Genomic DNA, 26,939 nt, shown 5'->3' on the forward strand with positions numbered 1-26,939 from the left:
CATGGAGCAGATCAACGTCAATGGCTGTGTTGTCAGTCCAAGTGTTGTGGATTGTAGCAAAGGAGGCTGGTCAAGGAGGAGTAAATGAATTCCAGGAAGTTACCATTATGAGGTGATGACCCCCACAATAGGAAGCCTGGGGGGCTACAGTCTAAATGAGTTGTCCACTGTTTCGAAGGGATGTGGCCCGAGGCAGGATAGGATATGGCATGGATGAGACATGGTCAGCAGAGGTGAAACACCTGTCAGAGGGCGGAGCTAAGACAGGAAGTTTCAAGGTGTCACTCGAGTTATATTGTTTTCCTGTTCAAGTGCATCTGGAACGTTGGAGGATGACTTATAGCGAAATGCATCCACAGAAATGAAGACATATTGGTGGGATTGTGAATTAGGGTGAGAAGAGTTTTATAGGGATTAATGGGTAAAAGGCTGGTACTGCATCCACTTAAATTATTCTCATATTCTTGTGTGACAAGGTCTGATTAGTAAATTCAACGTACGTTTTACATGGAGAAATCAGAACAGAAGCGTTCAGCGGAGTATTGTGTGCATTTCATGTTTGTTGTATTTTGCATTAGTCTGTAAAAGTCTAACATATTAGTAATTTTTTGTATTTATGTTGACCATCGTGGTGCTTTTCTGCTAAACCTAGATGCTGTACATAACATACCCAGCATTACTATTGCAATATTTTCTTGTCACGTGTCCAAAGGCTGAGTGGTTTATAAATGTCACCAGAACTCCGAGGTGGCAATACAGCAAATCTATATATGTCAGTAATGGAACATATTACAAGTCACCTGTTATGCATTCTTTAGTTTTGATGTTTTCTATGCGGTAATTAGTTGGCAAAAACCTGTTCTCTTAATGGGCACTGATTGGAATTAGAATATTTAGGGTTTGTTTACCTTTCATTAATAATAACTCTTATAAAATAATGGGCAACGGTGAAGGGTTTTGGATTTATGTTATTCTGTGACTGCAGCGTTTACTGCGTAATTTATCACATTTAACACATAATTTGCAGATTTCAACGGAACATATTGTTTCTACCTCAAATGGATAAAAATAATATTTTCCGAGAATGTGCTACATAATTTGCCTTTTATTTCCTCTTAGTTTTGATAGCCATGACACATATTTTTGTTCTCCCTTGAGCCTAATTCTAGTAGCCCAGACAAGGGTAAAGGTCTGATGCAGAGTGCTTTTTGGGGCTGTGATTATGATGATGCAACCCATATTTCAATGAAAACTATTAAATATTTCCCAAACTTCATGGTAAATATGGGCTTTATACCACTGAATTTTGCACAATTATTGCACACACACGCTCACACATACATGACACCTTTCTTTCACAGCTGCATCACAGGAGGATTCATGGTAAAGTGTACCGCTGACAGCAAAGAGAAAAGACAGTTTCTATTTAAGGGCAATTTTATTTCAATAAATACAAACTCCAATATATTAAATAAGTTAAATACTATGTGTAGGTCCCTAAAACCCAAAATCTTCTATCAGTGATCCTTGAAGCTCCTCTCGATTGGGTGGCCGGCACCATCCAGTGAAGCCAATAGTTCTGGTTGCAACAATATGGGATGTCTGGATCTGACAGTATTCTGTCACACGAACCTGGTGAGAGGTCTGACAGGACCAGACATCCTAACAGTAACAAAATAAATAGAATTTTTCAACAACATCGGTATCAGCTATAAATTAAAATTCCTTTAGGGTAGAGGGTAAAAAAAATACATTTATGGTATAATGCTAGTATTTACCAGTGGATGTATTGTTATGTAATATTTGGCAGCTTAAATAGCTAAAACATGACGGACATCAAGGTATGATTGTGCATCTATCATTTAAATAGATATGGAAATGTACAGTTTTATAACTTCATTTATACGCAAAACACAAAATAAATTTGGATAAATACAGATAGAATGGTCCAAAAATAAATAAGGATAAAGACAGATGGAAAAGGCCAAAAACTAAATACCATAAAACCGGGAGCCTTAAATATAATGTACAAGCAAAGAACACAAACAGAATGCAACAGTATATATACATTGCATCTGTGCAGCTGCATCCTGAGGGGCGTGGAATCGAGGATCTATCGCTGTACACATCACCAAGCGCTGACTTTCAGGTCAATGCCCTGTCGGAGTGTGAAGGGTAGAAAATATCTGCAAATCAATCAAACTGAAGCATTCTGATAAAAAGTATTGTGAGCTGTCTGTAAGAATGTCCGACTCCACTGCCATCTGTAAGTCTGTTCTTGCAATGTCTTCCCTTCAGCTCAGGCTCGACGCGGATATCCGGCCTCAGATTGTGATACTTCTATTTCCGGTTAATAAAGTGCAAATGGCAGCTGGCTCAGGTCTTGTGCGGATGCTGCTGTGGTCAGTAGAACAAGACTTGTCGTAGCAAATGGTTGCCTCACACCTGCGCATTCTTCACCCGCTCGAACGTCTGCATGATGTGGCTGGTGGGGACGCAGCCCTCCCTCACGATGCTCAGGATCCCTGGAAAGGAAGAAGCACAACAGCATGAGATTGAGAGGGCTTAGAGAGTTATGAGGTCTGTGAGCAGCAGAGGGAAGGGAAGAGACAAGCATAATGAGCACAGTAGGGATTGGCTCCTCAGCATCCAATGGGTGATGGAGTCCAGGAGGGAACCGCCCTCTCACATGGCATATACTGACTGGAGAAAGCGTGGGGTCTGCGCCCTCAAGGAGACATTGAATGACTGGGGCAGGGTGGGATATCATGGAAACAACAAACTGCTAAAATACAGACTCGAAATCTTTCACTGCCAAAATATCTACCACAAACAACAATCCCCCTGCAAAAATGTCGACCCACAGTAAACTCACTATCAAGCACTTGACCAATAAATTCAGACAGGAGATGGAATAGTAAGTTAACTCTGTATTTCAATAATTATGGAGTGAGTCTCACTGGAATTAGGAACTTTTATCAGGTCTAGTGCTCTTTAAATAGATATTTGTGCATATTTGTGCATGGTCAATATTTTGTAAATCTGCATGTCAGAATCTGTGATTCTGAGATCTTTATTTTCAGATGGGAGCAGAGTAAGAACCTTCAGGCACTGGGTAACTTGGGCGGGTGGAATTGTCCCTGAGAAAGAACAATGGGTTTGGGGACAAAATAAAAGATCCCGCCTTGGGGAATATTGTCTTACTGAGGGAGGTTCTGGGTCCATGTGATAATTAAGTCGGAGTGAATTTGTAAGCACTATTACTAAATTTGATGAATTTGCAGTATGTAATGTGCATCATTTCTTCTTCACTAGAGATGGTTTTGAGCATTAAATGCCTCCGTAAGAGACATTTTTTGCTGATTAAGTCTTCTGCCAGTATCTAACATGACTTTTTAATGTGCGGTGTATACTACCATGAAAATTTCATGCAAGATAAAGGCGAACTGAATTTCACACCGTTCATGTAATTTTAGCAGAATTTTGTGAAACAAATTATGCAAGATGGTACACCAATAGTGCAGACTAATGATAAAGAGAAATGCTTGTAAAGTTGAAAGTAGGGGTCAGGGTTTGGCAGAGGTAAGAAACCTCAGGTGGCATCCCTGCAAACTTTGAACAAGCGCTTGAAGTTTTCCTCAGGGGCTCAATAAAGTGCATCTTTTTGTTACGCATTTATCTTAGCCCCTTTAATGATTCAGCTGTCCATTCATTCTGGGCTTTGTAAGTCTGAATGCCTTGGACACCAGGAATCCACTGGATTCGGACTGTTTTTTCCCAAATCTCATGGCAGGTGTTTGGCGGGTGGGAAGGGGTGGGGGGTGCAGAGCCCCCTGTTTATATCCAAGGATGCAACTGATCTAGTTTGGGAATAGCAGGGGACAGAGATGAAACAGAAACAAGCATTGGTTGAGACCCACCTTCGTCTATCCTCAGACAGTTCACCACCGTGGAGCCCACCATCTCGTAGGAGTCCCCATCACACAGCACCCCCTCCAGCTTGTGCCGTAGACGCCTGAAACACAGAGCGGAATACAAAATCACTCATTTAAAGAAATAATCGACAAAGGCTCAGGTGCTGGAGATTAAGGGAAAGCCGGAGGAAGGCAAACATCTACCTGACCTCAAGCTCAACTAGTCAAACACACCTGTGTTTAATGCGCCCACATATAGACTTATGCCAAGCATCTCAAATGCCCTAAAACATATGCGTGAGATATCATCAACACCATTTTCCCTCATTTCACCTTTCAGTAGCACCGGTCTAGTCACATGCTTAAAAAAAGTCTAAACTCATTCAAAATAGCTCACCGCCCATCAATACTCCAACACTCATTCATTCACCTTTCAGAATCTTCAGCTCACGCCCTTCCACAATCCTTGCCCCTGCCCTCAGCTCCTAGCAGCCATCTAGTAACTCTCAAACCCCAGGCACCATCTCTTACGCAGAAGGCCCACTCACAGCCTTTTCCTGATTTCAGCCCCTGTTCTGAATGAGTACTCACGAGATGACCATGTCATGGTGGGTGCTGTCACACTCCCCACTGGGATTGGCAGAAGTGATGGCCAGAGGGCCGGTCATGTCGGTCAGGTGGGCAGAGATAGTGTGGTCCGGCACTCGGATCATGATGGAGTCTTTGGTGCCCACAATGTCATAAGCTGGTCCAACTCCTACAGAAGGAGAACATAAAAAAATGAATCAGCAACAAGTCAGGTGTGAGTGATTGAGCATTTGAGTTTGAGTGTATTTATTTTCTCAGCATCATGAACAGAGTTGCTGTACAGTGGTGCCTTCATTTGGTTGTGCTTAATCTGAGCAGATGTTTGAATGGTCTAGCCTCAGAATATCAAGAGTTAATGAAGGTCCTTGAAGACGTGATTGCTCTAGTTGTGCAGTGGGCACGCATTGTCCATTAAGTATGAAAGAAGCTCTACTAAAGCATTTCAAACAGCCACGGTCTGTGCAGGATACAGAGGTGGGGCCGAGTTGGGGGGGTTTCTAAGGGACTATGCAGAGGGGAAATTAAATTAAAAATGTATTTTCCCTCTGTATGGTCCCTCGATATCCCCCCAACGCGGCCCTACCGCCCCACCGCTGTTACCTGCATGCACTGCGGCTGATTAAAAAACTGTGAAAGGCATGCACACATTTGTTTGTTATATCTTGAGAGGCCAGATGTCTGCAATACATATTGTTAAACATTCTTTAAAAAAGTATTTCTGTCTTATATCATTTTATGGCTGTTTAATATATCATTCTGTCTTCGCTAGGGACTATTTTACAACTGAAAAGTACACTGACTCAACACAATTCTTATACAGCCATAGTATACCGAGCGCAACCTTTCCTTGTTCTGTCATTGCTGCGGGGTTTAATTAATGTTTTAGTCAGGAATTGTGGAAGTCACATATATTTCTTTATCTGTTTTACACACATGTACACATACATCACACACACACACACATATATACATAATATATATAATATGTACATGCAATGGGTACATGAGATGGAGTCTGTGTGCTTATGGGGTGAATGTGCATGTAATACCTGCATGAGATTGGGGTTGCTACATATTAAAGGGGGGACCGGACCCTGATATGTATATGCAATAGCTCCATGTGATAGGAACCGCTACACAGAATTGGGGTCACTGAACCCTGATATGCACATACAATAGCTATATGAGATGGGGATCTGTAAACATCAGGAGGGTGAATGTACATGCAATGCTTGCATGAGATGGGGGTCTGTGGACATCAGGGGGTCCATGTGCATGTAATATCTCCATGAGATGGGGGTCTGTAGATATCAAGGGGTGAATGTGCAGGTAATATCTGCATGAACTGGGGTATGCATATATTGTGGGGGCTGAATGAACTCTGATATGTACATACAATAGGTACCTGAGATGGGGAGGTCTGTAGACATTAAGGGGTGAATAGACCCTGATCTGTACATACAATAGCTACATGAGATGGGGGTCTATAGACATTGGGGGGTGAATGGAGTGAAAGGTGCAAGTAATTTGGGCAAGAGATGGGGTCGGTACACATAAGGGGGGGTGAATAAAGCATGATTTAGACAAGCAACATATACATTAAGTGAGCACACCCCTGAATTTCCCAAGGCACAATTTCTGGCATTTGTATCCCTCACCCCTCTAGCCTCCCCAGCCCACCCTTCTTTGGAGAAAGAAACAGCCCATGCAAAAGTGGTCACACGTACCCATCCTCTTTAGCCACTCCCCCTTCTGGACAATGCAGCTGATACCCCCAGGGTAGACGCTCCCCATGAAGTCCCACAACAGGGGGCTGAACGGGGGTCTCACGGCCCGCAGCTGGTCCAAGTGGGAGATGCAGATACAGATGGGCTTCTCCAGGGGTCGGTCCTGCAGCGGATGGAAGAGAGGGAAGTAATGAATGGTTTAGAGAGAGAAGAGGGAGGGCAGGGCCTTCAGACATTATGTGCAGGATCATGTGATACCTAAGTGACCTTAGAACCAGTCACACCACCTCTGTAAATAAACTAAATGTCTCTAGTGCTAGACAACAGATTGTACAAGTTAAAAGTCTGTATGGCCTTCCAATGACACTTACACCGTGACTCCTAATGTATGATGATTTATGTTGAGCACAAGTTGTCTTTTGGCATTGTGACTGTTCTAAATATGTATCATTAATGTCACATATTGATGCAAATTCCTGAGGTCTGGAAATCTGTTGATTTCCATACCCGTCACGTTACCCACTGGACTATCAATGTTATTGTTCCTTTTTACTGCATGTTTAAATAAATACAATCCTTTCCATTTGGAAGTACCACACAGCTCTAATTGTAGTTCTGTGTTTATACACTTATATTGGTTGGTAGGAACCTATGTCTCTTGCAATACACTATTTCCCTCGGTCCCTCTTGACACACAGGGTTCCCTTGTTCTTTGTTACTCTCTTTCTAATGTCCTATAGCAGACAGACACTGGCCACAGAGTTCAACGCAATGGAATCTGCACAGTCTGAGAATGCAGACTCACTGTGTAATCTGGGGCATTAGTATCTTTCTTGTGCACGTGATAGCATCTCGCTGGGATCTACTGCCCCTAAAGCAGGGTTCTCTCCAGAGACAATGTGTGGACTGGAGCCCACACTTCCCTTATCACCCCCATCTCACACTCTCCCCCAAAGTATGACAAGCTACCCTTTAAACTGGCTGCTTTCCTTTTTAAAAATAAGTTTTGGAACTTTCTAGGCAGATATTACCATGAAAATCCTCACCTGCAGAATGGTTTTACCCTCTCATTTCCATGACAATATATCCAACTATATATACTACAGGCTGGTATCACCATGGTAATCACACCTCTGCAGAATGGTTTTACCCTGTCATTTACATGACAATATATCCAACTGTACATACTCCAGTCTGGTATCACAATGGTAACCACACCTCTGCAGAATGGTTTTACCCTGACATTTCCATGACAATGTCTCCGCCCACAGGGTGATTTCTAACTTATTCTAGTAAAAGGTGTCTCTTATTCTTGAATGACAGAGCATCTGTCTCGGCCTCGGGTAAATTCTGCGGAAGTTTGCTCCTCGGTGCTCACCTTGATGGTGTAAATCTTCTGTATGGCCTCGGGGTGTTTGCAGGAGGCTGCCAGGGCGTAGACAGTGTCTGTGGGGACCCCGCACACCCCACCCTGGTCCAGCAGGGCAGCGATGGTCCTTAGACTGCTGGTGCGATAGGAATCGGGGCACACGCAGGAGTCCGACGCCTCAACTTTCTCCTCTGACTTCGTTTCCTAAAAGTGCAAAGAGCAGACAAGGGGTGAGACAGCGTCACCTACAGCTGTCCTTAAGCAGCACATGCACATCCCAGAGTTAGAGGACTAAGATGGACTGGTTATTTGAGAGACACATTTATCAGAACTGAGTGTTAATTTAAGAATAGTAATCGTAACATATTGCATGTACTACCACTGTACCTTGAAGAAAGAGGGTCCCATGGGAATTAGGTCCTTGCTGAAAATGCAGTTTCCAAGAGATGCCGCTGCCCCGTAGATACAGACGAGACTGAAGACGGACAATACTGTGACTAAAAAAACACACAAAGATGGGAAAATTAGACTTTAAGTTCAATATTATCAACAAAAAAAAGAGGCGCGTGCTGATCACTGTCGTGTCTACTCACTTACAATGACGACAGACACGGAGGGTTCTCTATTCATGTGCTTTATTGCGTTCCTTACACCAGCATGTCTTTCCCTCAACTGCCGACCTGACCTCCCCACTCCGCCTCTTCCTGTCACCCCAGTCCTCCCCTATCTCCGCCCATACTGCTCCGCCCACACAGCCACTAGACCCCTCATCTCTACATCTCCCCCTTTGTTAGCAACGAACGGGGTCACCAAGAGTTACATCTCCTCAATCAGCCGCTTGGGCTGACGGATAGTTTGTCGTGGACGGAGTGTGCGGCCTTCAGGCACTGTATCTGATTCGGCTCCGGGTGTCTGCCCCACTGGACTGTCACCCTTGCTCTGTGCCTCGGGTTGCAGAGTTTTTGAAGGTGCAGGTTGCGACTCTAGAGTCTCTTGCAGAGCCGGGCTACACTTCTGAAAGTGAGACACATTCCGGGTTACACGCCTGGTGTCTGACTCTGCTGTCAGCATGGTGCCTTTCTGACGAGTGACCGTCAGAGGTTCCGCTCTGAACCTGCTGTCTGTCTTCTTGGATTGTTCTTGCTTGACAATCACGCAGTCCCCTTCGTGGAACGAGAGAGAGCGAGCCCGCCGTCTGCCATCTGCGCACGCTTTCATGCTTTCTTTACGAGCTTTGTCGGTGGCTTCAACCTCCCGATGAATACGGTTGGGAGAAATGGGTCGCAGCGCTCCCTCCCAAGTGGGTATCCGGGTCCTGACCGGGCGCCCCAACATAAGTGTAGCAGGGCATTTGCCTGTGGTGGCATGCGGCGTCGTCCGGTAGGCTCGGAGTACATCATTGAGGGCTGCCTGCGGGTCTCTTTTGTCCAGAGCGGCCTGTTGGAATGTCCTTTTTAAAGTGGCCATGAACCTCTCCGCTGTGCCGTTGGCCTGCGGCCATAGTGGTGTGACCCGTCGGTGTCGCACATTCATGAGCGTCAGGAAATCACTGAATTCCCGGCCATTGAACGGAGGCCCATTGTCTGTTTTCACCTCCGCGGGTAGGCCCCAGGCTGCAAAGACTTCATCCAGGATGGTGAGCGTGGCAGCTGCGTTGGTGGATGGGACGAACCGGGCGATGGGGAACCTTGAGTACTCATCTATTATAACTAACACATACTTGCCCGATGACATGGGGCCGTAGAAGTCCATGGCCAGTTCTTGCCATACCCCTGGTGGCAGGGGCGTCATCTGGAGTGGAGCGGGTGGGTCTCCTTGCCTTACCACTTGGCACTGCAGACAGTCTTTTAGGGTGTGCTCTACCATTTTGTCTAGGAAGGGGAACCAGACACGTTCACGAAGCGCTCTTTTCGTCGTGACTACTCCTCGATGACTTTCGTGTGCCAGGTTGACGACTCCCTGTCTCAGTTGTTGGGGTATTACAATTCGAATGTCTCGCAGCAGTAGGCCATCAGGTGTGACGGATAGTTCTTCGCACACATTCCGGAATGCTTGCCACTCCTGACGCCTTGTGGTATCACCCTTTTCGTCCTCCGACTCTTCGTGCCGCCACCTGTTCGTTCGGACCCTTCGGATCACCTGCTGCAGCATGGTGTCTTGCTGGGTGGCGTCCAGGATGGCCTCTAGGGGGACCGCCGGTGGCCGCGCTTGGTCCACCACAAAATGGACATACTCGTCTGCCATGGACGGTGTGTGTCGCTGTGAGTCTTCCGGGTGGCGCGACATATAGTCAGCCGGGTTGGCAGCCTTCCCTGGCTTGTGCACGATTGTGAATGTGTATTCTTGCAGACGGAGTCCCCACCTCTCGATGCGGGGTGGCATCTTGGACCGGGGGTTGCCATAGATGGTGACGAGGGCTTGGTGGTCTGTTACCATGGTGAAATGCTTCCCGTAGATGAACACGTGGAAATGCTCACACGCCCACACCACCGCAAGGCTCTCCTTTTCCGGTTGGGAGTAGGCTTTCTCCGTGTCGGAAAGGCTCCGGCTGGCGTGCGCCACAATGTGGCGGTGGTCCGTGTCCTTGTCATATTGAGCCAGGATGGCTCCTAGCCCGACGGGGCTTGCGTCCACTGTTATTTCTGTCTTGCGATCTGGGCTGAAATAGGCCAGGCTTTCCACCGAGCCCACCGCTCTCTTTATGTCCTGGAAAGCCTGCTCGCATTCGGGAGTCCACTCAAAGGCCTGTCCTTGCTTGGTGAGCGTGCGAAGTGGGTGACTTATTGTGGCATAGTCCTTGATATACCTTGAACAGTAACTCGCCATGCAAAGGAAGGATCGCACATCACTGACGTCAAGTGGACTCTTGGTGCTGTTCAGAGTACTCACTTTGGCAGGGTCTGGTTGCATTCCGGCTCCTGAAAAGATGTGGCCAAAGAATTTCAGTTGCGACTGATGGAACTCGCATTTCTCCTTGTTGAGCGTGAGGTTAGCCTCCAGGAGAGCATGGCAAACCCTATCTAGGGCCGTGTCGTGGACCTGGAGCGTCGCCCCGTAGACTAGAATGTCATCGCTGTAGTTCAGCGTATTTGGGATGTGATGTATCGTTTGCCGGATAGCTTCTTGGAATATTTCAGCGGCTGATGAAATGCCAAAATTCAGTCTCTTGTATCTGAACAACCCTAGGTGCGTTGCAAATGTTGTGATATAGCGGGAGCTCTCGTGTAGTTCCAGCTGATGATAGCCTTTGTTTAGGTCCAATTTAGAAAACACCCTCGCCCCATTGAGGGCGGCAATCATGTCACTTAAATGAGGTCCGGGATGACGCTCTCTCTCAATGGCGGTGTTGGGCATTCTCATGTCCACACAGAGCCGCACTTTCCCGGGTGTGCCTTTCTTTGGTACGATCACGACGGGAGATACCCACGGTGTGGCCCCCTCCGTCCGTTCGATGATGTCGGCGTCCAGCAGGTCTTGTAGCTCATCCTCCACCGCTTGCTGGAGGTGGAACGGAACTTTCCGCGGGTGTTGGGCAACCGGGCGGACCTGGTCATTTATGTGAAGGCGGATCTGGCCTCTGTTCATTTTCCCGAGTCCAGAAAACAGCTTTGGGAACTTGTGCACGGTGTCATTTTCACCAGTGACGCGGTACAGGATTTCCACCAGTTTCAACCGTTCAGCGGTTGGCAGACTGAGGAGACAGTCAGCTTCCGGTCCCTCGATGACGTGAATCACGGCCGGAATAGATGTTGTTCGATGCCTTAGTGTCGTTGAAAACTTCCCCAAGCATGGGAGCGGCTTCCTGGACATCCAGGTGTAGACACGCACATGTGCGGGGTCGAGCCGAGGCCGAGGGTTCATTTTCTGGTATTCGGTCACTGGGATGTAGTTGAGGGATGCCCCGCTGTCCATCACGAACTTTGTGGGATGCGTGCCAACGCAAATGTCCAACCGAGGGTATTTTTTGAGCTGATCGGGATCGGCAATCATGTTTGCATATTCTACAGAGTATTCGTGTTCACTCGAAGGTGATTCGGAGTCTCTTGATGGTGATCTTCTAGACCATCTTGAAGACCGTGACTCCCTGCTGGACTGGGAGGATTTGGAGGAGGACTTCCGGCGGTCACGTACCGCTCGCGCGTGGTGGCGGCGTCTCACCTCTTGGTGACCTCGTGGAGGCTTTTTCTTTCTCCCGGCGGTAGTCTCCGCACATGGTCTCAAAGTGATTGTTGCGACCACACTTGTGGCACTTCTGTCCCAGGGCCGGGCACGCTCCGATGTGTGGGAAGTCGTACCCGCATCGGTAACATCTTCTCAATGGCGCCTTCTTCCCATGATCCTGGCGCCTGCTTCTCTTCCCCGAATCAGGCCGTCGATGACCGGGGCGACGGTGGTGTCTCGATGGCGGCGGAGCTTGTCGTTCCCGCTCTCTCGACCACCGGCGAGGGCGGTCGGTGCGTACTTGACAGACTACCTCCTTGCGGTCCACGCGTCCTGCCTCCATTGTCTTGGCTTGCTCTTCAGTCTGATCATGGAGCCTCGTGATCTCTTCTATTTCATCCAGCGTGTGACTCTTTTTTAGTAACTTCCTGCGTAGCGTCTCCGACTGGCAGCCGTCGATCACCCGTAGGCGAATGGCGTCGTCCGTCGAGAACTCGTCGAACTCACAGTGGCGCGCCAGGCGCCGCAACCTTGTGATGTATGAGCCCATGACTTCATCTTTTTCTTGTCGCGCTCTTTGGAATACGTATCGTTCATAATCTACATTCTTCTTGTGCACAAACTTCCGATCCAGGGCTGCGCGCACATTCGCATATGTTCCCGCGTCCGCGGCGGGGAGTTCCTTTATCATCTTGCTGACATCCTTGCCCACGAGGTTTCGAAGTGCGATCAGTTGATCCTCGCCCCTGTCACCTTCGAGCCCTTAATGTAGTCCTCAAAGTCTTCAATCCACTCTTCCCAGCGAGGGCCCATGCTGCTCCCAACCACGAGCGCTAGGGGTTCTGGGGGGCGCAGGTGCGACAGCCCCATGATGATTGGCTTCGCATCTTGGCGCGCTGGAGAATGGGCTGGGGACCCATGATTCGACATCGCGGTGTGCGTGTGATGCGCGCAGCGGCAGCGCAGAGCAGGCCCAGGGAATCCCTCGTGGAGTCTTGCGCTGTATTTAGGTAGGTCCCCACGTTCTTTTTTTTTTTTTTTTGTATTTGCCTGTGCTTGATGAAATTTCAATGTTGCCTGACTTCAAAATGGCCGCCCGGGCCTATTTGCATGGGGCGTCTGAGAGTCCGCCTGACTTTAAGATGGCCGCCGGCTGGGGAGCGTGTGTAGACGTCCCACGTGGTGCCGGGCTCTCGAGTCATTCATTCCGGGGGCAGCGCGCTGCTTGGACGGCCCCTCTCATGGTCAGTTTCATTTATTATTATTCCTTTTCACTCACGGCTTCACAGGCGGGCGGGCGGGCGGAGTCCTCACATTCACTGCTCCGATCCGGCCTGGGAGACACGCGCGTCGGCGCTTTCACTTTTCCTCTTGCCTGTCACGGCGGCGGTCCTCTCCACCGCAGAGCGCTCGCTCCTTCAGCTGCTTGCCACGGCGGCGGTCCTCTCCACCGCAGAGCACTCGCTCCTTCAGCCGCAGGCTCTTCACACGCTGTCACGGGTGGCGGCGCTTTCGCTGGTTCCTTGCTACCAGCCCCTCGCCAGCTTACTCGGCGTGCTGGTGTTTCGGGAGAGCATCCAGCTCCATCCCACCTTCGTCGCCAGCTGTCGTGTCTACTCACTTACAATGACGACAGACACGGAGGGTTCTCTATTCATGTGCTTTATTGCGTTCCTTACACCAGCATGTCTTTCCCTCAACTGCCGACCTGACCTCCCCACTCCGCCTCTTCCTGTCACCCCAGTCCTCCCCTATCTCCGCCCATACTGCTCCGCCCACACAGCCACTAGACCCCTCATCTCTACAATCACGTTGATGTTAAACCAAGACAGGGGTTCCTTCAGGAGGGATTTAAAAAAGGTAAATGCCACCCAAGACGATAAAATATAAACATAAGACAGAGATTAATTTTTCACTCTACTTCGGTCTGTATGAAATTAAGTGTGGTAAAGCATTTAAACTGGTACATGAACCCCTGTGTTGGTTTATACTTAATTGCCCTGGTTCCCTGGGTTATGGGGCTCACCCCAACTCTTCGTATTATAACAAGGTGATGTTAAGGCAGCAGCGGAGAGACAGATACAAAAACTAAGAAATGTGGAGGTCTGGCAGAGAACTAGACACATGTCAGGGTTGTAACTGACTCCATTCCAGCCAGGCACACTCCAGTCCTTTCTACAGACCACTCGCCTTTGGCCACCACCACATTACAAGTGGACTCGGGATGGCACCAGTGCTTAATTTGTAAAATATTAAGTGCCAGGGCTCTGACCAGGAGGCCACTGCAGCTTGCACCGCACATCACCCTTATCATCGCTGCCAAAACAACTACTAATCATCTCTCTCGCATGAAAGTGCGACAGTTCAGATAGTTCCAGGTCCCCAAAGCTAAAGAAATGGCTGGGGAGGAAGGTGTTAGTAATTTTATAATGTATATTGTTTTCCTAAATAACTGTGATACTGCTCATCTCTAAATTACATGAGCAGCGCCACCTTGTGGCAGACTGCCCTAAGTGTGGTGTTGACAAGTAGGTGCCGGTGCCGAGCACCGGAAACCAATTAAGTGCCGGTGCTCAGCACCGGAAAGCTCCGGCTCAAATTCAGCACTGGATGGCACTTGATAGAAATTGCCTGTTAATCATGTATTAACCCTTTAGAGATCACTGACATGAATTAACTCACAAGAGGAACCCACATGGAAGGTGTCAACTTACTCTCGAGCGCGAGGGGCAGGCATTCCAAGGTGAAGAGCAGGAAACAGACCATCACCGCCTCCATCAGCAGGGCGAGCAGCACCAGCACCACGTTGGCATAGGCGACTATGGAACAAGCAGAATAAGATGGCATCAGAGGTCGGACATGACATATTTCAGAGGTCTGCGGGGGTCGCAGTTGCTTAAGTCCTCAGATGAGGACACTACGATGCCCCAGAACTGTGCATATGGACCATCGAGTGACAGACACCGGCCCGTACCCACTACAGCCGGAAGCAGCTGCTGTCTGTCAGGGCACTTGGGCCTCAAGTACTCAACCGAGGGATGACTGGACATCGGTATCCGGAGAGACTTACCCAAGGACATCAGGAAGACATTGATGACCAGGAAGGTGACGGCACCAACAGTGAATGCACCATAACTGGCGACGTGGATATTCAGCAGGGGACCTGGAGAGGGAAGAGAAGGAGGAGCAGAGGGTTAGTCATGGATGAAACAGAACATAGGAAGGAGCTCTTCCTTCAAAGGCAGGAGATGGCTAGGAGCAGAGACAAGGGATGGAGGAGGACCATATACTGCCCAACACCTCACTCATATAACAGCCAATCATGGTGTTGGATATTGACTTCTGATGATGTGTAAAACTGTATCTTCCACCTCATCCTGAACAGGTGCGCCCTGATTTGGTGAAACACACTTCTCAAAAACACCTAATCCCCGTTTATCTGAGTGATAATTCTGGTAAATATGCCCAGAGGTACAATAAATGAGCAGTTATTTGAACAAAGGTGATAATAACTATTGGTTCTTCCCACAACTGGATTATCAACAATAGTTTATCCAGATCCATTAATGGTTTCATAAGTCATTAGTCCCCTCCTAGTGGCCACCAGCTGCACTCCTCTTCCACCCTTTGCCCTCCACCTGGCAGCCATCAGATATGATCCCTACCAGGTACTTCTTCAGGTCACTGGTTACAAGGACCCCCAGTCAGAAAAAGAACTGCATGTGACATCATCAAGAAACTACCTGCATGCATGGCTACTCCAAATGAAACTCATACCCAGAAATATACATCACCCCCACTGCCCCTACTGGTATGCCTTAGAATCTAAACCACACAGAAACTTCATGACACTTGATCCCTAGGACTTTTCTGAAAACATTTTGCACATTGTAAAGATTAAGATTCAGAGATCACAAGTTACCTGCAAGTCGGAGCCACGCCCATGTGGCCCATACAGCCGCATAACAGAATGGTAGGACCGACCCAAATCTTCGACCTCTCTGGACCACGATCCTGCAGACGTACAACTGGAAGAGAGCGCCAGGGATCAGCACCCAAGGGATGGAGAGGTGGGCTCTGGTGGGGTCATCTAGGGACCCCTGGATGGCAGAGAGTGAGGCCAAGCCATTGCAGATGAAGAAGAGGGCATCCGGGAGGTGGCATCTGGTAGTGCTGACCTCCTGGCCCTCCTTAGACCTGCTGGTGACACGCTTCAGGCACAGCAGCAAGTCCTGGAGCGTAGCCGATGACATCACTTGAGGTCCAGTAGAGATCAATGACTTATCAGCGATGGAGTTAATGAGGCTGGCAAAAGTGGCGTAGAGGGAGGTGGCTGTGTAAATGCTGCAGACCACTCCGAAGAAGATATGGGATCCCTGGAGTGGAATTTGTTGGATGGTGGAGACAGTGAGGAGGAGGAAGCATGAATTCTGCAGCACCTCCAGGAGGTCTCTGTTGAGGGACATCAGGCAGAGGATGCAAGCGGCGACCAGAAAGAACCAGCCCCCCACCATGCCCGCTCGGCTCTTGTCCACATTGTCCCCCGAGAGGAGCACCGTGAGGATGAACTCTTCCCAGGACATCAGCAACCAGAACAGGCTGTGGAGTCCAAGCTTGGTGGTGTGGTAGACGTCTTCTCTCAAGTAACTGTAGTAGCTGGCGCAGAGCTGGGACAGCGCATTGATGCTGACCCAGATGGCGCCAATGTAGAAGGTCTTCATGTACCCAAAGCAATAAAAGGCAAAGATGAGCGAGGCCACAGCGTCAGCGATGTGTCCCAAGGCCATGGGCTCCGCGTACTTGGAGTTCTTCTTGGTCTCCTCCCCGATGCCACTGGAAGAGGTGCTGTTGGCCGTGCCCAGAAGCAAGACGCTGAACATGGGGTTCCCGAAGCCTGGAAGGACGTTCCTCTGGGTCAGGCCCTTCAGGAGCAGGGCAGTGGCACCATAGAACCCAAATAACACAATGAGCAGTTCCAGGGTCCCGGAGACCACCAGCGCCCACTGTCCGAAGAGCCCCACCGCCTCGCAGACCAGCGTGAGGGTGATGGCGCCAAACACAAAGGGCATGACGTAGTTGACGGTGGCCGAACAGAAGGAGAGGATGAAGGCGACGGCGGTGTATGCCACCAGCCCTGCTACTGCGCTCTCACTGAGCGGAAAAGGGGAGGCGGCCATGATGGTCTGGCTGTTAGAAATGTTCAGGGTTTGTGTGGTGTTGTGGATGGTGGGATACGCTCCCAGGACGACACGTGTAGCCCCGTAGCTGCTCCAGAGGGCCGCGAATGCCACAAAGGCGGTGCTTCCAAGGTGATCGTACTTCCGGAAGCACAGGAAGCCAGCAATGAGTTGTGTCAGTCCTCCAATCAGGATGAGATGGACCCCTGCAAGAGATAACACAGGAATTGAGCAACACGTGCGTGTGTGTGTCTGTTTGCGCGCGTGTGTACCCCCTCCCTCCAAGTGTCTTATGCATGTAATCCCAGCGCCACCTGTAACCCTTTGTGTGATCTGTGGCTGCCACACTCACCTGCCAGGATGTTCTCCACACCTTCAGCGTTCACTTTGGTGTGGAAGGAAAAGAAGTTCTGTAGGGCCACCAGGAAGGCGCTGATGACGTTGGCGAGGAAGCCCATGACGGATGGTTCACTGTAGTACACAGAGGCGAAGCCTTCCATGGTGAGTGGCAGACCTGGGGAGGGGTCAATAGATAAGAAATTAACCACAGTTGAGAGGGAACAAGAGGTGAGATTCGGACAGGAGGTGAGAGGGGCAGGAGGTAAGAATGAGATGGAAGACGGGTAGCTGGGTGGGTAAGACCCAGATTCGATTGGTGCGCGAGGTTAGATGGGGAATAGGAGGTGAGACAGGAGCCAGAGACCTAATATCAGACAGAGGTGAGATGGGAACAGGATGGGAGAGTGGGACAGTGAGTGAGATGGAAGACATATGTGCAGTGGGACAGTGGGTGAGATGGAACTCGTGAGAGTAGGACAGTGGGTGAGATGAAAGACACGTGAGTGGGAAAGTAGGTGAGATGGAAGAGACATGCCAGAGTGGGACAGTAAGTGAGATGGAAGAGACATGCCAGAGTGGGACAGTAAGTGAGATGGAAGACACATGTGAGAGTGGGACAGTAGGTGAGGTGGAAGAGATGTGAAAGTGGGACAGTGGGTGAGATGGAAGATATGTGAGAGTGGGACAGTGAGTGATATGGAAGACGTGAAAATGGGGCAGTGGGTGAGATGGAAGACGTGAAATTGGGACAGTAGGTGAGAAGGAAGACATACGTGAGAGTGGTACAGTGGGTGAGATGGAAGACACAAGTGGGACAGTGAGTGAGATGGAAGACACATGTGAGATTGGGACAGTGGGTGAGATGGAACACACATGTGAAAGTGAGACAGTAGGTGGGATTCGAGCCAGAATTAAGATAGGGGCACACGGTGTGAAGGGAACCGGAGGTGAACTGAGAACAGCCAGTGAAAGGGGTGCAGATGGGGTGGGCAGTGAAATTGAGACTAGGGCAGGAGGTACAATGGAGCTTAGAGGTGAGAACAGCATTTGAAAGCTGGTGAAAGTTTAGGAGGTGAGATGAGGTAAGGAGTTAAATCTGAACCACAGGTGAGATCTAGGCCAGGAGTGAGATAGGACATGAGAGGAGAGGTGGAGGGGAGGGAGGAGGGGGAGGGTCATAGACTGAGGAAGGGAGAAAGGTGAGAAAAGGAAATGCAGATGTTGACCTCAGGAAAGTACATGACATGAGACAAGGGTGGTCGAGGAAATGAACGGAGGTGAGGCGAGCTCTGTCCAAACTCTCAGAACACTGGAATGCATACATAGGACTCAGAGATCTGTACATCAGCTTATCTTATATATGTGATAAATGTCCGTGTAGACACTATAAGGGAAACGTTAAACACCAGGCGAACCCCATCGTGAGGTGGGCAGGCGCCCGGACAGCAGTAGGACAGCGCTTCTCACGAAGGGTGACGTCACCTGCCTGTCTATACCTTTAAAAAGGAGTAAAGAGAAGGTTCACCTAAAGAGATAGGAAAAGCTTGATGCATAATGTTGGCTCGGCGGGTTGATGCTAATGCTCGCGCCGCTGGCAGGTGTGATCTACAGTCACGAATCTGGATCCTGTCAGGGCCGGCTCAGCCTTCCATCCTTGTGAGGTCACCGCTGTTACTTTTGGAACAGTAATACTTGTTTTCATCGACTAGAAACTACAGGCGTTAGTTATAAAGCGCTACACAAAACACGTTCATATTATACAACCGCAGTGGGGTCATCGGAGCTGGTACCTGTAGTCACAGGCGGTCTGTTGAAACCTTTCTGCGGGCTCTAATGACTTAAATACTGTGACCTGCATCCAGGACTAGGACAGGCGTTCACTTCAGAGTCTGTCTCATCTTAATTCTTCCCTGATCCCTGCGGGTGGAGTGGGGGGGGGGTGAGGGGGGCTCTTGTAAGTGCTCTCTCTCTCTCTCGTGTTAAATCTGGGTCTCCAAAACCTGTGAGCCTTTCACTGCCAACTTAGCCCATCTCCCCCATTCAGGACAGTAGTGTAAAGAGGGACAGATTGTACACACCAGGACAGTAGTGTAAAGAGTGACAGCAGGAAAGGCAAACGAGGGAACCGCGAGGTGCTGTTTGTGTCCCCTCCATCCTACCTGGAGCCTCCCCGTTGTCTGCCTGGGCTCCTCTCGCCGCCGCCTCACCGTGCGGCCATAGAGCGGGGAAAACTACCGCTCCCAGGTGCCCCAGCGGCTCCTGACGCCGCAGAACGCGCCCGGAGGCGCTTAAAACTCTGGTGCTCCCTCCGCGTCGCGGGACGCGCGCGGGCGGACGCCGGGCTAAGCCCGGGCAAAGGGCGGGCCCTCTGTGGCCCTCAGAGGACCGATTGAGGCCGGGACGGGCCCCTCCACTAAACTGTAAGACTTTGGATTGTTTTTAATTGTGTGGTTGTTAAGATTCATTAGGTGTATTGACACATGTTGGCGTTGCCGCATCTGTGTAAGTTTAATTGAAGTTTTAGGCCCTCCCAGTGGTATAATAAAATATGGCTAAAGCGATAGCAGGAGGTAAATCGGCGCCTATCTCTACGTTGGATAACTATCTAGTTAAAGTTGTCACCAAAATCAACAGTGATAGACGTAAATCATTAGGTCATGGTTCAAACTCATTGCCTGATGGTCCTTTGTTGAATGATACAGATATTGTACTCTCTACTTCATCCCACGTCACAAATTGTGTAAATGGAAAGAATGATTTAACACCTTTGGATGATCACATCCCTAGTGAACAGGAATTACTTGAAGTAAATAGAGATTTAACAACTGACGTTAACGAGACTGTAGAAGACTCTCCGGAACGGCCATCCCAGAGAATGTTAAGATCCCGTAAACGGACTTATCTTAAACAGGGTCCCACACGAAGTAATCATAAGAAGACGGGCTCTGTGCCAACTATTCAGGCCACTAAGCATACAGCCACCACTAATCATCCTATGGCTAAGCTAGATTCTGATCAATTTGAATCCTTGTTAGGCCTCGTAGAGTCTAAAATCTTGAAAATTGTTGAACCCCTAGTCACCAAAATTGGCGAACTATCTGTTGAGATTGAAGGTCTACGTAATCTCTTGGCAAATAAGACCATTTCTTCTGAGAAACCGACCAAAGCCGCGGAGGACCTACCTGTCTCTGTTGATATTATGAGGCCCTCAAAGGACACTGTAAATAGCACAGCCCCATCGATGACTGTTCCACCAGCAAATGAGAAGATTATCTTTCCCCCTGGCAGTTGCCTAAGCAATAATAATGCAACATCAAGTACACCACTGGGAGGTGCAAAACCAGATCTCCCCCCTGACTGCGCCCCTTTTGTTATTGTGCTAAAAAATGTTCCTCCTTTGAAGGATGTTGCCCAGAACTCCTCCCTTGAAACCCATGAATCTCTTAAAAACAAATCAGTCTCGTGGCTAAACAGGAATTATGGTTTTCCAGTACATCTATCTCATCTGATTTTAACCGCGAGAAGAGTTTCCTGGGTTGGGCGATCACGCAAGACTATAAAGGGGGACTGTGTAATAATAAACTTTAGTAATCCCCATATAGTGCATAACATCCTATCAAAAGCCACCCTGCTTCCTTACACTGGTGAGGGTATCACCCTGCATTCACTGGGCCATTTCTATAAAGAACAGAAAATACTACCCCACAGTGTTCCATGGGAGTCCAGAGTAAGTCATCCTGAAAGTCAGTCTTCTCAGGGTCTTGCCGTTTCAAATCGCTTTCAGGCCCTGAGTAACTTAGACTCTAATGATTGACTGCATCATGGGGGCACTATAAGACTTAGCATGGAGAACTTGTCCGTTCTGGAGGGTGAGGTCATGGCACCAGGTGGTTCTGTATCAACCACATGTGGAGAGGACACACAAAATGTCATGCCTGCATCGGGGACTGTCAATGATGAAAGAGTGGATGCGACTGTCAGTATCCCTCAAATGCCCCTTGGCACAAGCGTCCTTAGTTGGAACATAGCTGGATTAAACAACAAACTTCATGACCCTATTTGGAGGGACACTTTATTAGGTAATGAAATCATTGGCTTGCAAGAAACTTGGGACACTGAAAACACCTTTCTACTTGACGGATTTTGTGCCTTTTGGTCACCAGCGGTGGCCTCAAATAGGGGAAGGGCTAAAGGCGGTCTTTTGACCCTTATTGCACTAACCATTGATGGCAAATATAGCAAAGTGGAAACGGGTTCGCCTTACTGTTTAGCAGTCGAAATTAATTCCAACTTAAATGGGATTTGGCTCATAGTAAATTTTTATAATTCTTTTATTCAGAATATGCCTAATGAACACTTACGCAGTCTATTTGATTTTTTACAAATGTATAATGAACTTTGTAAAAATCCGTATTCGGTTATTGTGCTTGGCGATTTTAATGTTCATCTATGTTTTAAAGATTGTTTTATATGGGACAGTTTAGGTCCACAAGATCAAGGTAACTCCCATTTTGAACACACACCACAGGGGACTTTTTTAGATGAGCTTCTAGTTGGGAATCATTTGGTTTATCCCGTAAATGATATAAATGACACCCCGACCTTTAAAGGAAGTGGAATAGGATCCACTATTGACTACATTTTTGTTACATCTAACTTAGCTGGTAATGTAAGTCATTATAAGGTTAATTGGTCTACTCTTAGTGACCATAATCCTGTCCAGTTAACTCTTACTGATGATCTTAAAAAAGGAATAGCGGATAAACCTTCTGTCAGTTTACTGGACATAAGGCCGACAGACCAAATGCGACGCCTGAAATGGTGTCAGTTGGTCCCAGAGGATTTTACCAAAAATTTGTGGGAGATGGTTGGGGACGAAATACTTCTGTGTTCACAGGATGGGATTTGTAGTGATGCAGTGTTGACAGCTTATCAAAAAATCTGCTGTCAGGTGAACAGTGATCTTAAAAAAGTATGTAAGGATAACCCCAAAGTTGGGGAGAAATGGTTTGATCACAGTTGCTCACTCTCCCAACGGAAGCTTATGTCAGCTCTTAAAGCGGTTCCACCGGACAGAGCGGAAATTACCATCTGTAGGAAGGCCTACAAATTGGCTCAGAAGAAACGCAAAACTGAAATTAGGGAAAATGCATGGAATGACTTACTGTCTACTGATGTCATTAACAATAGTGCGAAATTTTGGTCCATCATAAATAAACCTTTTTTTAACGGTAAAAGTAACACTGAGCTTGAATGCGGCATCCAAGAGGATGCCTGGTATGCTCATTTTAAACAGGTTTATGATGGAGATGGTTTAAGGGCGGGGCCCTTATTTAATTTTGACAATTATACGTTGACCTTCACAGAAATAGAGGTGACAAATGCTATTTTACAAATGACAAGTAATAAGGCGCCGGGACCCGATGGAGTCCCGGCTGACCTTTTCAAATCAGATATTAAACTCTGGTCTAAAATTCTTTTTAATGTTTTCATAAATGCATGCCAAAAGGGCCTCCCTTCAACATGGGCGAAATCGGTCATCGTCCCTATTTTTAAAAAGGGGGATAGAGGCGACCCGAGCTGCTATCGACCAATTTCTCTTATAGACTCCTCAGTGAAAGTCCTGGGGAGAGTTGTTCTTGCCCAACTAAATGGTTGGCTAGAGGAATCTGGAAAACTCTCTATGGTCCAGTATGGATTTAGGAAAGGGATGGGCACCATAGACCAATGTTTAAACCTACAACTTTTAATTGGTAAATACACGGTGGCCAAAAAAGGAACCTTATTGGTTGCCTTTATGGACTTGTCCTCGGCCTTTGACCGTGTTAATAGATCAAAACTATGGCCTATGCTCCTAGATCTTGGTGTTGATAAGGAGATTGTCTATTTTTTAGCGGACCTACATAGAGAGTTAATAGCTACAGTTCGTTATGACCAAAAGGGAAATTGTACCAAAGATATACCCATATCTTATGGGGTTAGGCAGGGGTGCATCTTGGCACCTCTCCTTTTTACTTTATATATAAACGATCTGGACACTACCCTTGTCGCCTCATGTAAAGATATCCCCCATGCGGGGAAATATTCAGTCCCTGCCCTCCTATATGCTGACGATGCTGCCCTAATCGCCAGAACGGGAGTGGGCCTTCAGCTACTGTTAAATTCTTTCGCTGATTTTATGAAGGATTTGGACTTATCTGTTAATTTTGTTAAATCTCATGTCATGGTCATTGGCCCTAAATCTGCCAAATCCAAAACTTTTTCTTGGGGGGGGCATCAATTATCGAGAGTTTCTTCTTTTCCTTATCTGGGCGTCCTCTTTGATGATCGCGATTCCGGGGTAACCCAGATACAGGCAAAAAAGATTGTGTTCGCAAGAGCTACAGTAGGAGTCCTGGGCTTTGCAAGAAAACTGGGAGCCAGACCACTGAAGGCTCTTATCCAAGTCTACAAGGCTAAGTGTCTCTCCATAGCCTTGTACGGAGCTGAGGTCTGGGGCATTAAAAATGCTAAAAGCATTCAGACTGTCGAGGATAGATTTTTAAAAAATCTCCTCTCAGTACCAATTTGTACGGCTAATTATATCGTCCACCAAGAACTAGGAATTGGTTATCTTGAAGACAGCATTGCCCTGGCCCCGATTCTGAAATGGACTAGCATCTGGCTCAACCCGGATTTACACTTGAACCACACCATTCTGAGAGATTGTCTCTCGCTCGATCATGGTTCGTATATACCTTGGTTGAAATACATTCGGACCCTGGCCAAAAATCTCGGGAGACCAGAGCTGTATCTTTCTCCCGAGACTTTGGTAAAAGGCGACATTAACTGGTGTAAAGAAAGTTATAGTTGCATATCCTCTTTGGCAAGGGAAGAGAAGGAGCTGGTTAAGGGTTCCGTTAGGAGCCACCAGCTCTGTAAAACAACACTTCTTATGGAACCTTATCTGGGATATGTAACAAACCCAAATCATTGTTTTCTTTTAACCAGATTTAGGTTGAATCAACTACACTTATTGATCGGAGCTAAGACAGATTGGAAAAGGGTGCTAGACCCTGGCCCTTGTTCCTGTGACAATTTCTCCCCCCAGGACACTATTCACCTTTTTTTCTTTTGTGAGCACTTTATTGACATCAGGAAACGTTTCTTAATCCCAATTTTAAAAGATAAAGGCTTTGTCCAAGTAAGACCTGCTTTTTTCTATCTACAGCTTTTAAATAATGTTTGGGAAACCTTCAACATTGCAAGTTTTTTAACTGTGGTAATTCGTACCCTGAAGAAATGAACTGCACCCTTTTTAATGTTGGTATTGTATTATTAATGACATTTCTGTTTTTAATATGTATTTATTGTAGTATGCTTTTATGGTTTGCACTAAAACCGAATAAAGACTTTATGACTGACTGACAGACTGTACACACCAGGACAGTAGTGTAAAGAGGGACAAACTGTACACACCTGGGAGCTGTATAAAGAGAGTTGAAGTGCAGAAATGTAACTTGAGACGCAGGCAGAATGTGCACACCAGGACAACAGTGTAACTTGAGACACAAGCAGACTGTGCACATCAGAGCAGCAGTCTAAAGAGAGACACGATCAGAGTGTACACACCTGAAGCAGTGTAAAGGGACAACAAGCAGCCAGCATATACCTGGATTGTAGTGTAAAGAGGGGCACACACTAGGAGAGCAATGGAAAGGAAGACACAAGCAGACTGCGCTCACCAGGATAGTAGTGTAAAGAGGGGGCACACACCAGGGCAGCAATGGAAAGAAAGACCTACGCAGACTGTGCACACAAGGATAGTAGTGTAAAGAGACGGGGCAGACTGTACACACCAGGATAGTAGTGTAAAGAGGGGCACACACCAGGACAGCAATGGAAAGGAAGACACACGCAGACTGTACACACAAGGATAGTAGTGTAAAGAGGGGCACACACCAGGGCAGCAATGGAAAGAAAGACACACGCAGACTGTACACACAAGTATAGTAGTGTAAAGAGGGGCACACACCAGGGCAGCAATGGAAAGAAAGACACACGCAGACTGTACACACAAGTATAGTAGTGTAAAGAGGGGCACACACCAGGGCAGCAATGGAAAGAATGACCTACGCAGACTGTGCACACAAGGATAGTAGTGTAAAGAGGGGCACACACCAGGGCAGCAATGGAAAGAAAGACCTACGCTGACTGTACACACAAGTATAGTAGTGTAAAGAGGGGCACACACCAGGGCAGCAATGGAAAGAAAGACACACGCAGACTGTACACACAAGTATAGTAGTGTAAAGAGGGGCACACACCAGGGCAGCAATGGAAAGAAAGACCTACGCAGACTGTGCACACAAGGATAGTAGTGTAAAGAGGGGCACACACCAGGGCAGCAATGGAAAGAAAGACACACGCAGACTGTACACACAAGTATAGTAGTGTAAAGAGGGTCACACACCAGGACAGCAATGGAAAGGAAGACACACGCAGACTGTGCACACAAGGATAGTAGTGTAAAGAGGGGCACACCCCAGGGCAGCAATGGAAAGAAAGACCTACGCTGACTGTGCACACAAGGATAGTAGTGTAAAGAAGCGGGACAGACCGTGGTATGCACCAGGAGAGTAGTGAAGTTTGTCTTGGCAGAGAGTACAGATCACGACAGCAGCGTAGAGACGGGCAGATTGAATTCACTAGGAGGGCAGTGTAAAGAGAGACGGGGCAGGCTACAGATCGGGACAGGAGTGCAAAGACTAGAGAGATAGAGCGGACAGTGCAGATCAGGACAACAGTGTACAGACTCAGGGAAGTGAGAAGGGCAGACTGCACCGATCAGTGTAAGACAGTGTAAAGGGGCCACACTGTGCAGTGTGGAGAGACAAGGGCAGGCTGATCACACTAAAAGATACAGGCATGGACAGGTTGTTCACAAGAGGAAAGTATCACAGAGGGACAGAAAGTTTGTACATACCGAGGGACGGGAGCTCTGTTTTCCGCCACGGGGCCGCGCCTCCGTTTTCTTTGAGGGACTCTCGGGTGAGGGTCGATGCTGTCTCTCCTCTATGAGGGCTGCTCTGGTGAGGGTCGATGCTGTCTCTTCTCTGTGAGGGCTGCTCTGGTGTGGGCCGTCTAGCTTCCTGTGCCTGATGAACTCTCTTTGAGGGTCCGTCCTGTTCTGCAAAGACGCTCTGTGAGGGCTGGTCCTAACTCCGAGGACAGCTCTGTGAGGACAGGTCTTGTTCCTTGGGGTGCACTTTGAGGGCCGGTCCTGCCTCCGAGGAGTTCTCTGTGAGGGTTGATGGGTCTCTCCTGTTTTCGACGGATGATCTCTGAGGGTCGGTGTGCGTCTCCTGACTGAAGAGTCCTGTGAGGGCTGGTCTCGTCTCTGAGGGGTGCTCTGTGAGGGCTGGTCTCGTCTCTGAGGGGTGCTCTGTGAGGGCTGGTCTCGTCTCTGATGAGCCCTCTGTAAGGTTTAGCCGGTTGTCCGTGCGAGGGTCGGTCTTGTGAAGTGTCCGCTCTGAGGATCGTTCTTGTTTGGAGTGCTGTGAAGGTCGTTCTTGTTTGGAGGTGCTGTGAGGTTCGTTGTTGTTTGGGGTGCTGTGAGGTTCGTTATTGTTTTGGGGTGCTCTGTGAGGTCCTGACCCCTCAGACAGCAGCTGCTCCTTTTCTG

At 48.1% G+C, this 26,939-nt stretch overlaps 1 protein-coding gene across 1 annotated transcript; it reads right to left on the minus strand.

The window, feature by feature from the left end:
- Positions 1-1,419: 1,419 nt before the first annotated feature.
- LOC146789107 (uncharacterized) lies at positions 1,420-26,938 on the minus strand. Its single transcript, XM_085630004.1, has 11 exons — positions 26,241-26,938; positions 17,289-17,450; positions 15,682-17,142; positions 14,830-14,922; positions 14,474-14,578; positions 7,986-8,095; positions 7,608-7,802; positions 6,230-6,392; positions 4,506-4,671; positions 3,921-4,015; positions 1,420-2,525 (listed from the first exon to the last, which is right to left on the minus strand). The coding sequence occupies exons 2-11, from the start codon at positions 17,434-17,436 to the stop codon at positions 2,440-2,442; spliced, it is 2,622 nt and encodes an 873-aa protein (XP_085486130.1). The 5' UTR covers positions 17,437-17,450; positions 26,241-26,938; the 3' UTR covers positions 1,420-2,439.
- Between the last annotated feature and the right edge of the window lies 1 nt (position 26,939).

Source organism: Triturus cristatus, chromosome 10, assembly GCF_964204655.1.
Source record: "Triturus cristatus chromosome 10, aTriCri1.1, whole genome shotgun sequence".
NCBI lineage: Eukaryota > Metazoa > Chordata > Amphibia > Caudata > Salamandridae > Triturus > Triturus cristatus.

What these genes read in the sequence shown, in the direction of transcription:
- LOC146789107 (XM_085630004.1), bottom strand. Translation starts at nt 17,436, where the DNA reads ATGGAAGGCTTCGCCTCTGTGTACTACAGTGAACCATCCGTCATGGGC. An exon ending in GGCGTGGCTCCGACTTGCAG is followed by an intron (nt 14,923 to 15,681) that starts GTAACTTGTGAT and finishes TTCCCTCTCCAG; the next exon opens with GTCCCCTGCTGAATATCCAC. An exon ending in CCTGCCCCTCGCGCTCGAGA is followed by an intron (nt 8,096 to 14,473) that starts GTAAGTTGACAC and finishes GTGTTTTTTTAG; the next exon opens with TCACAGTATTGTCCGTCTTC.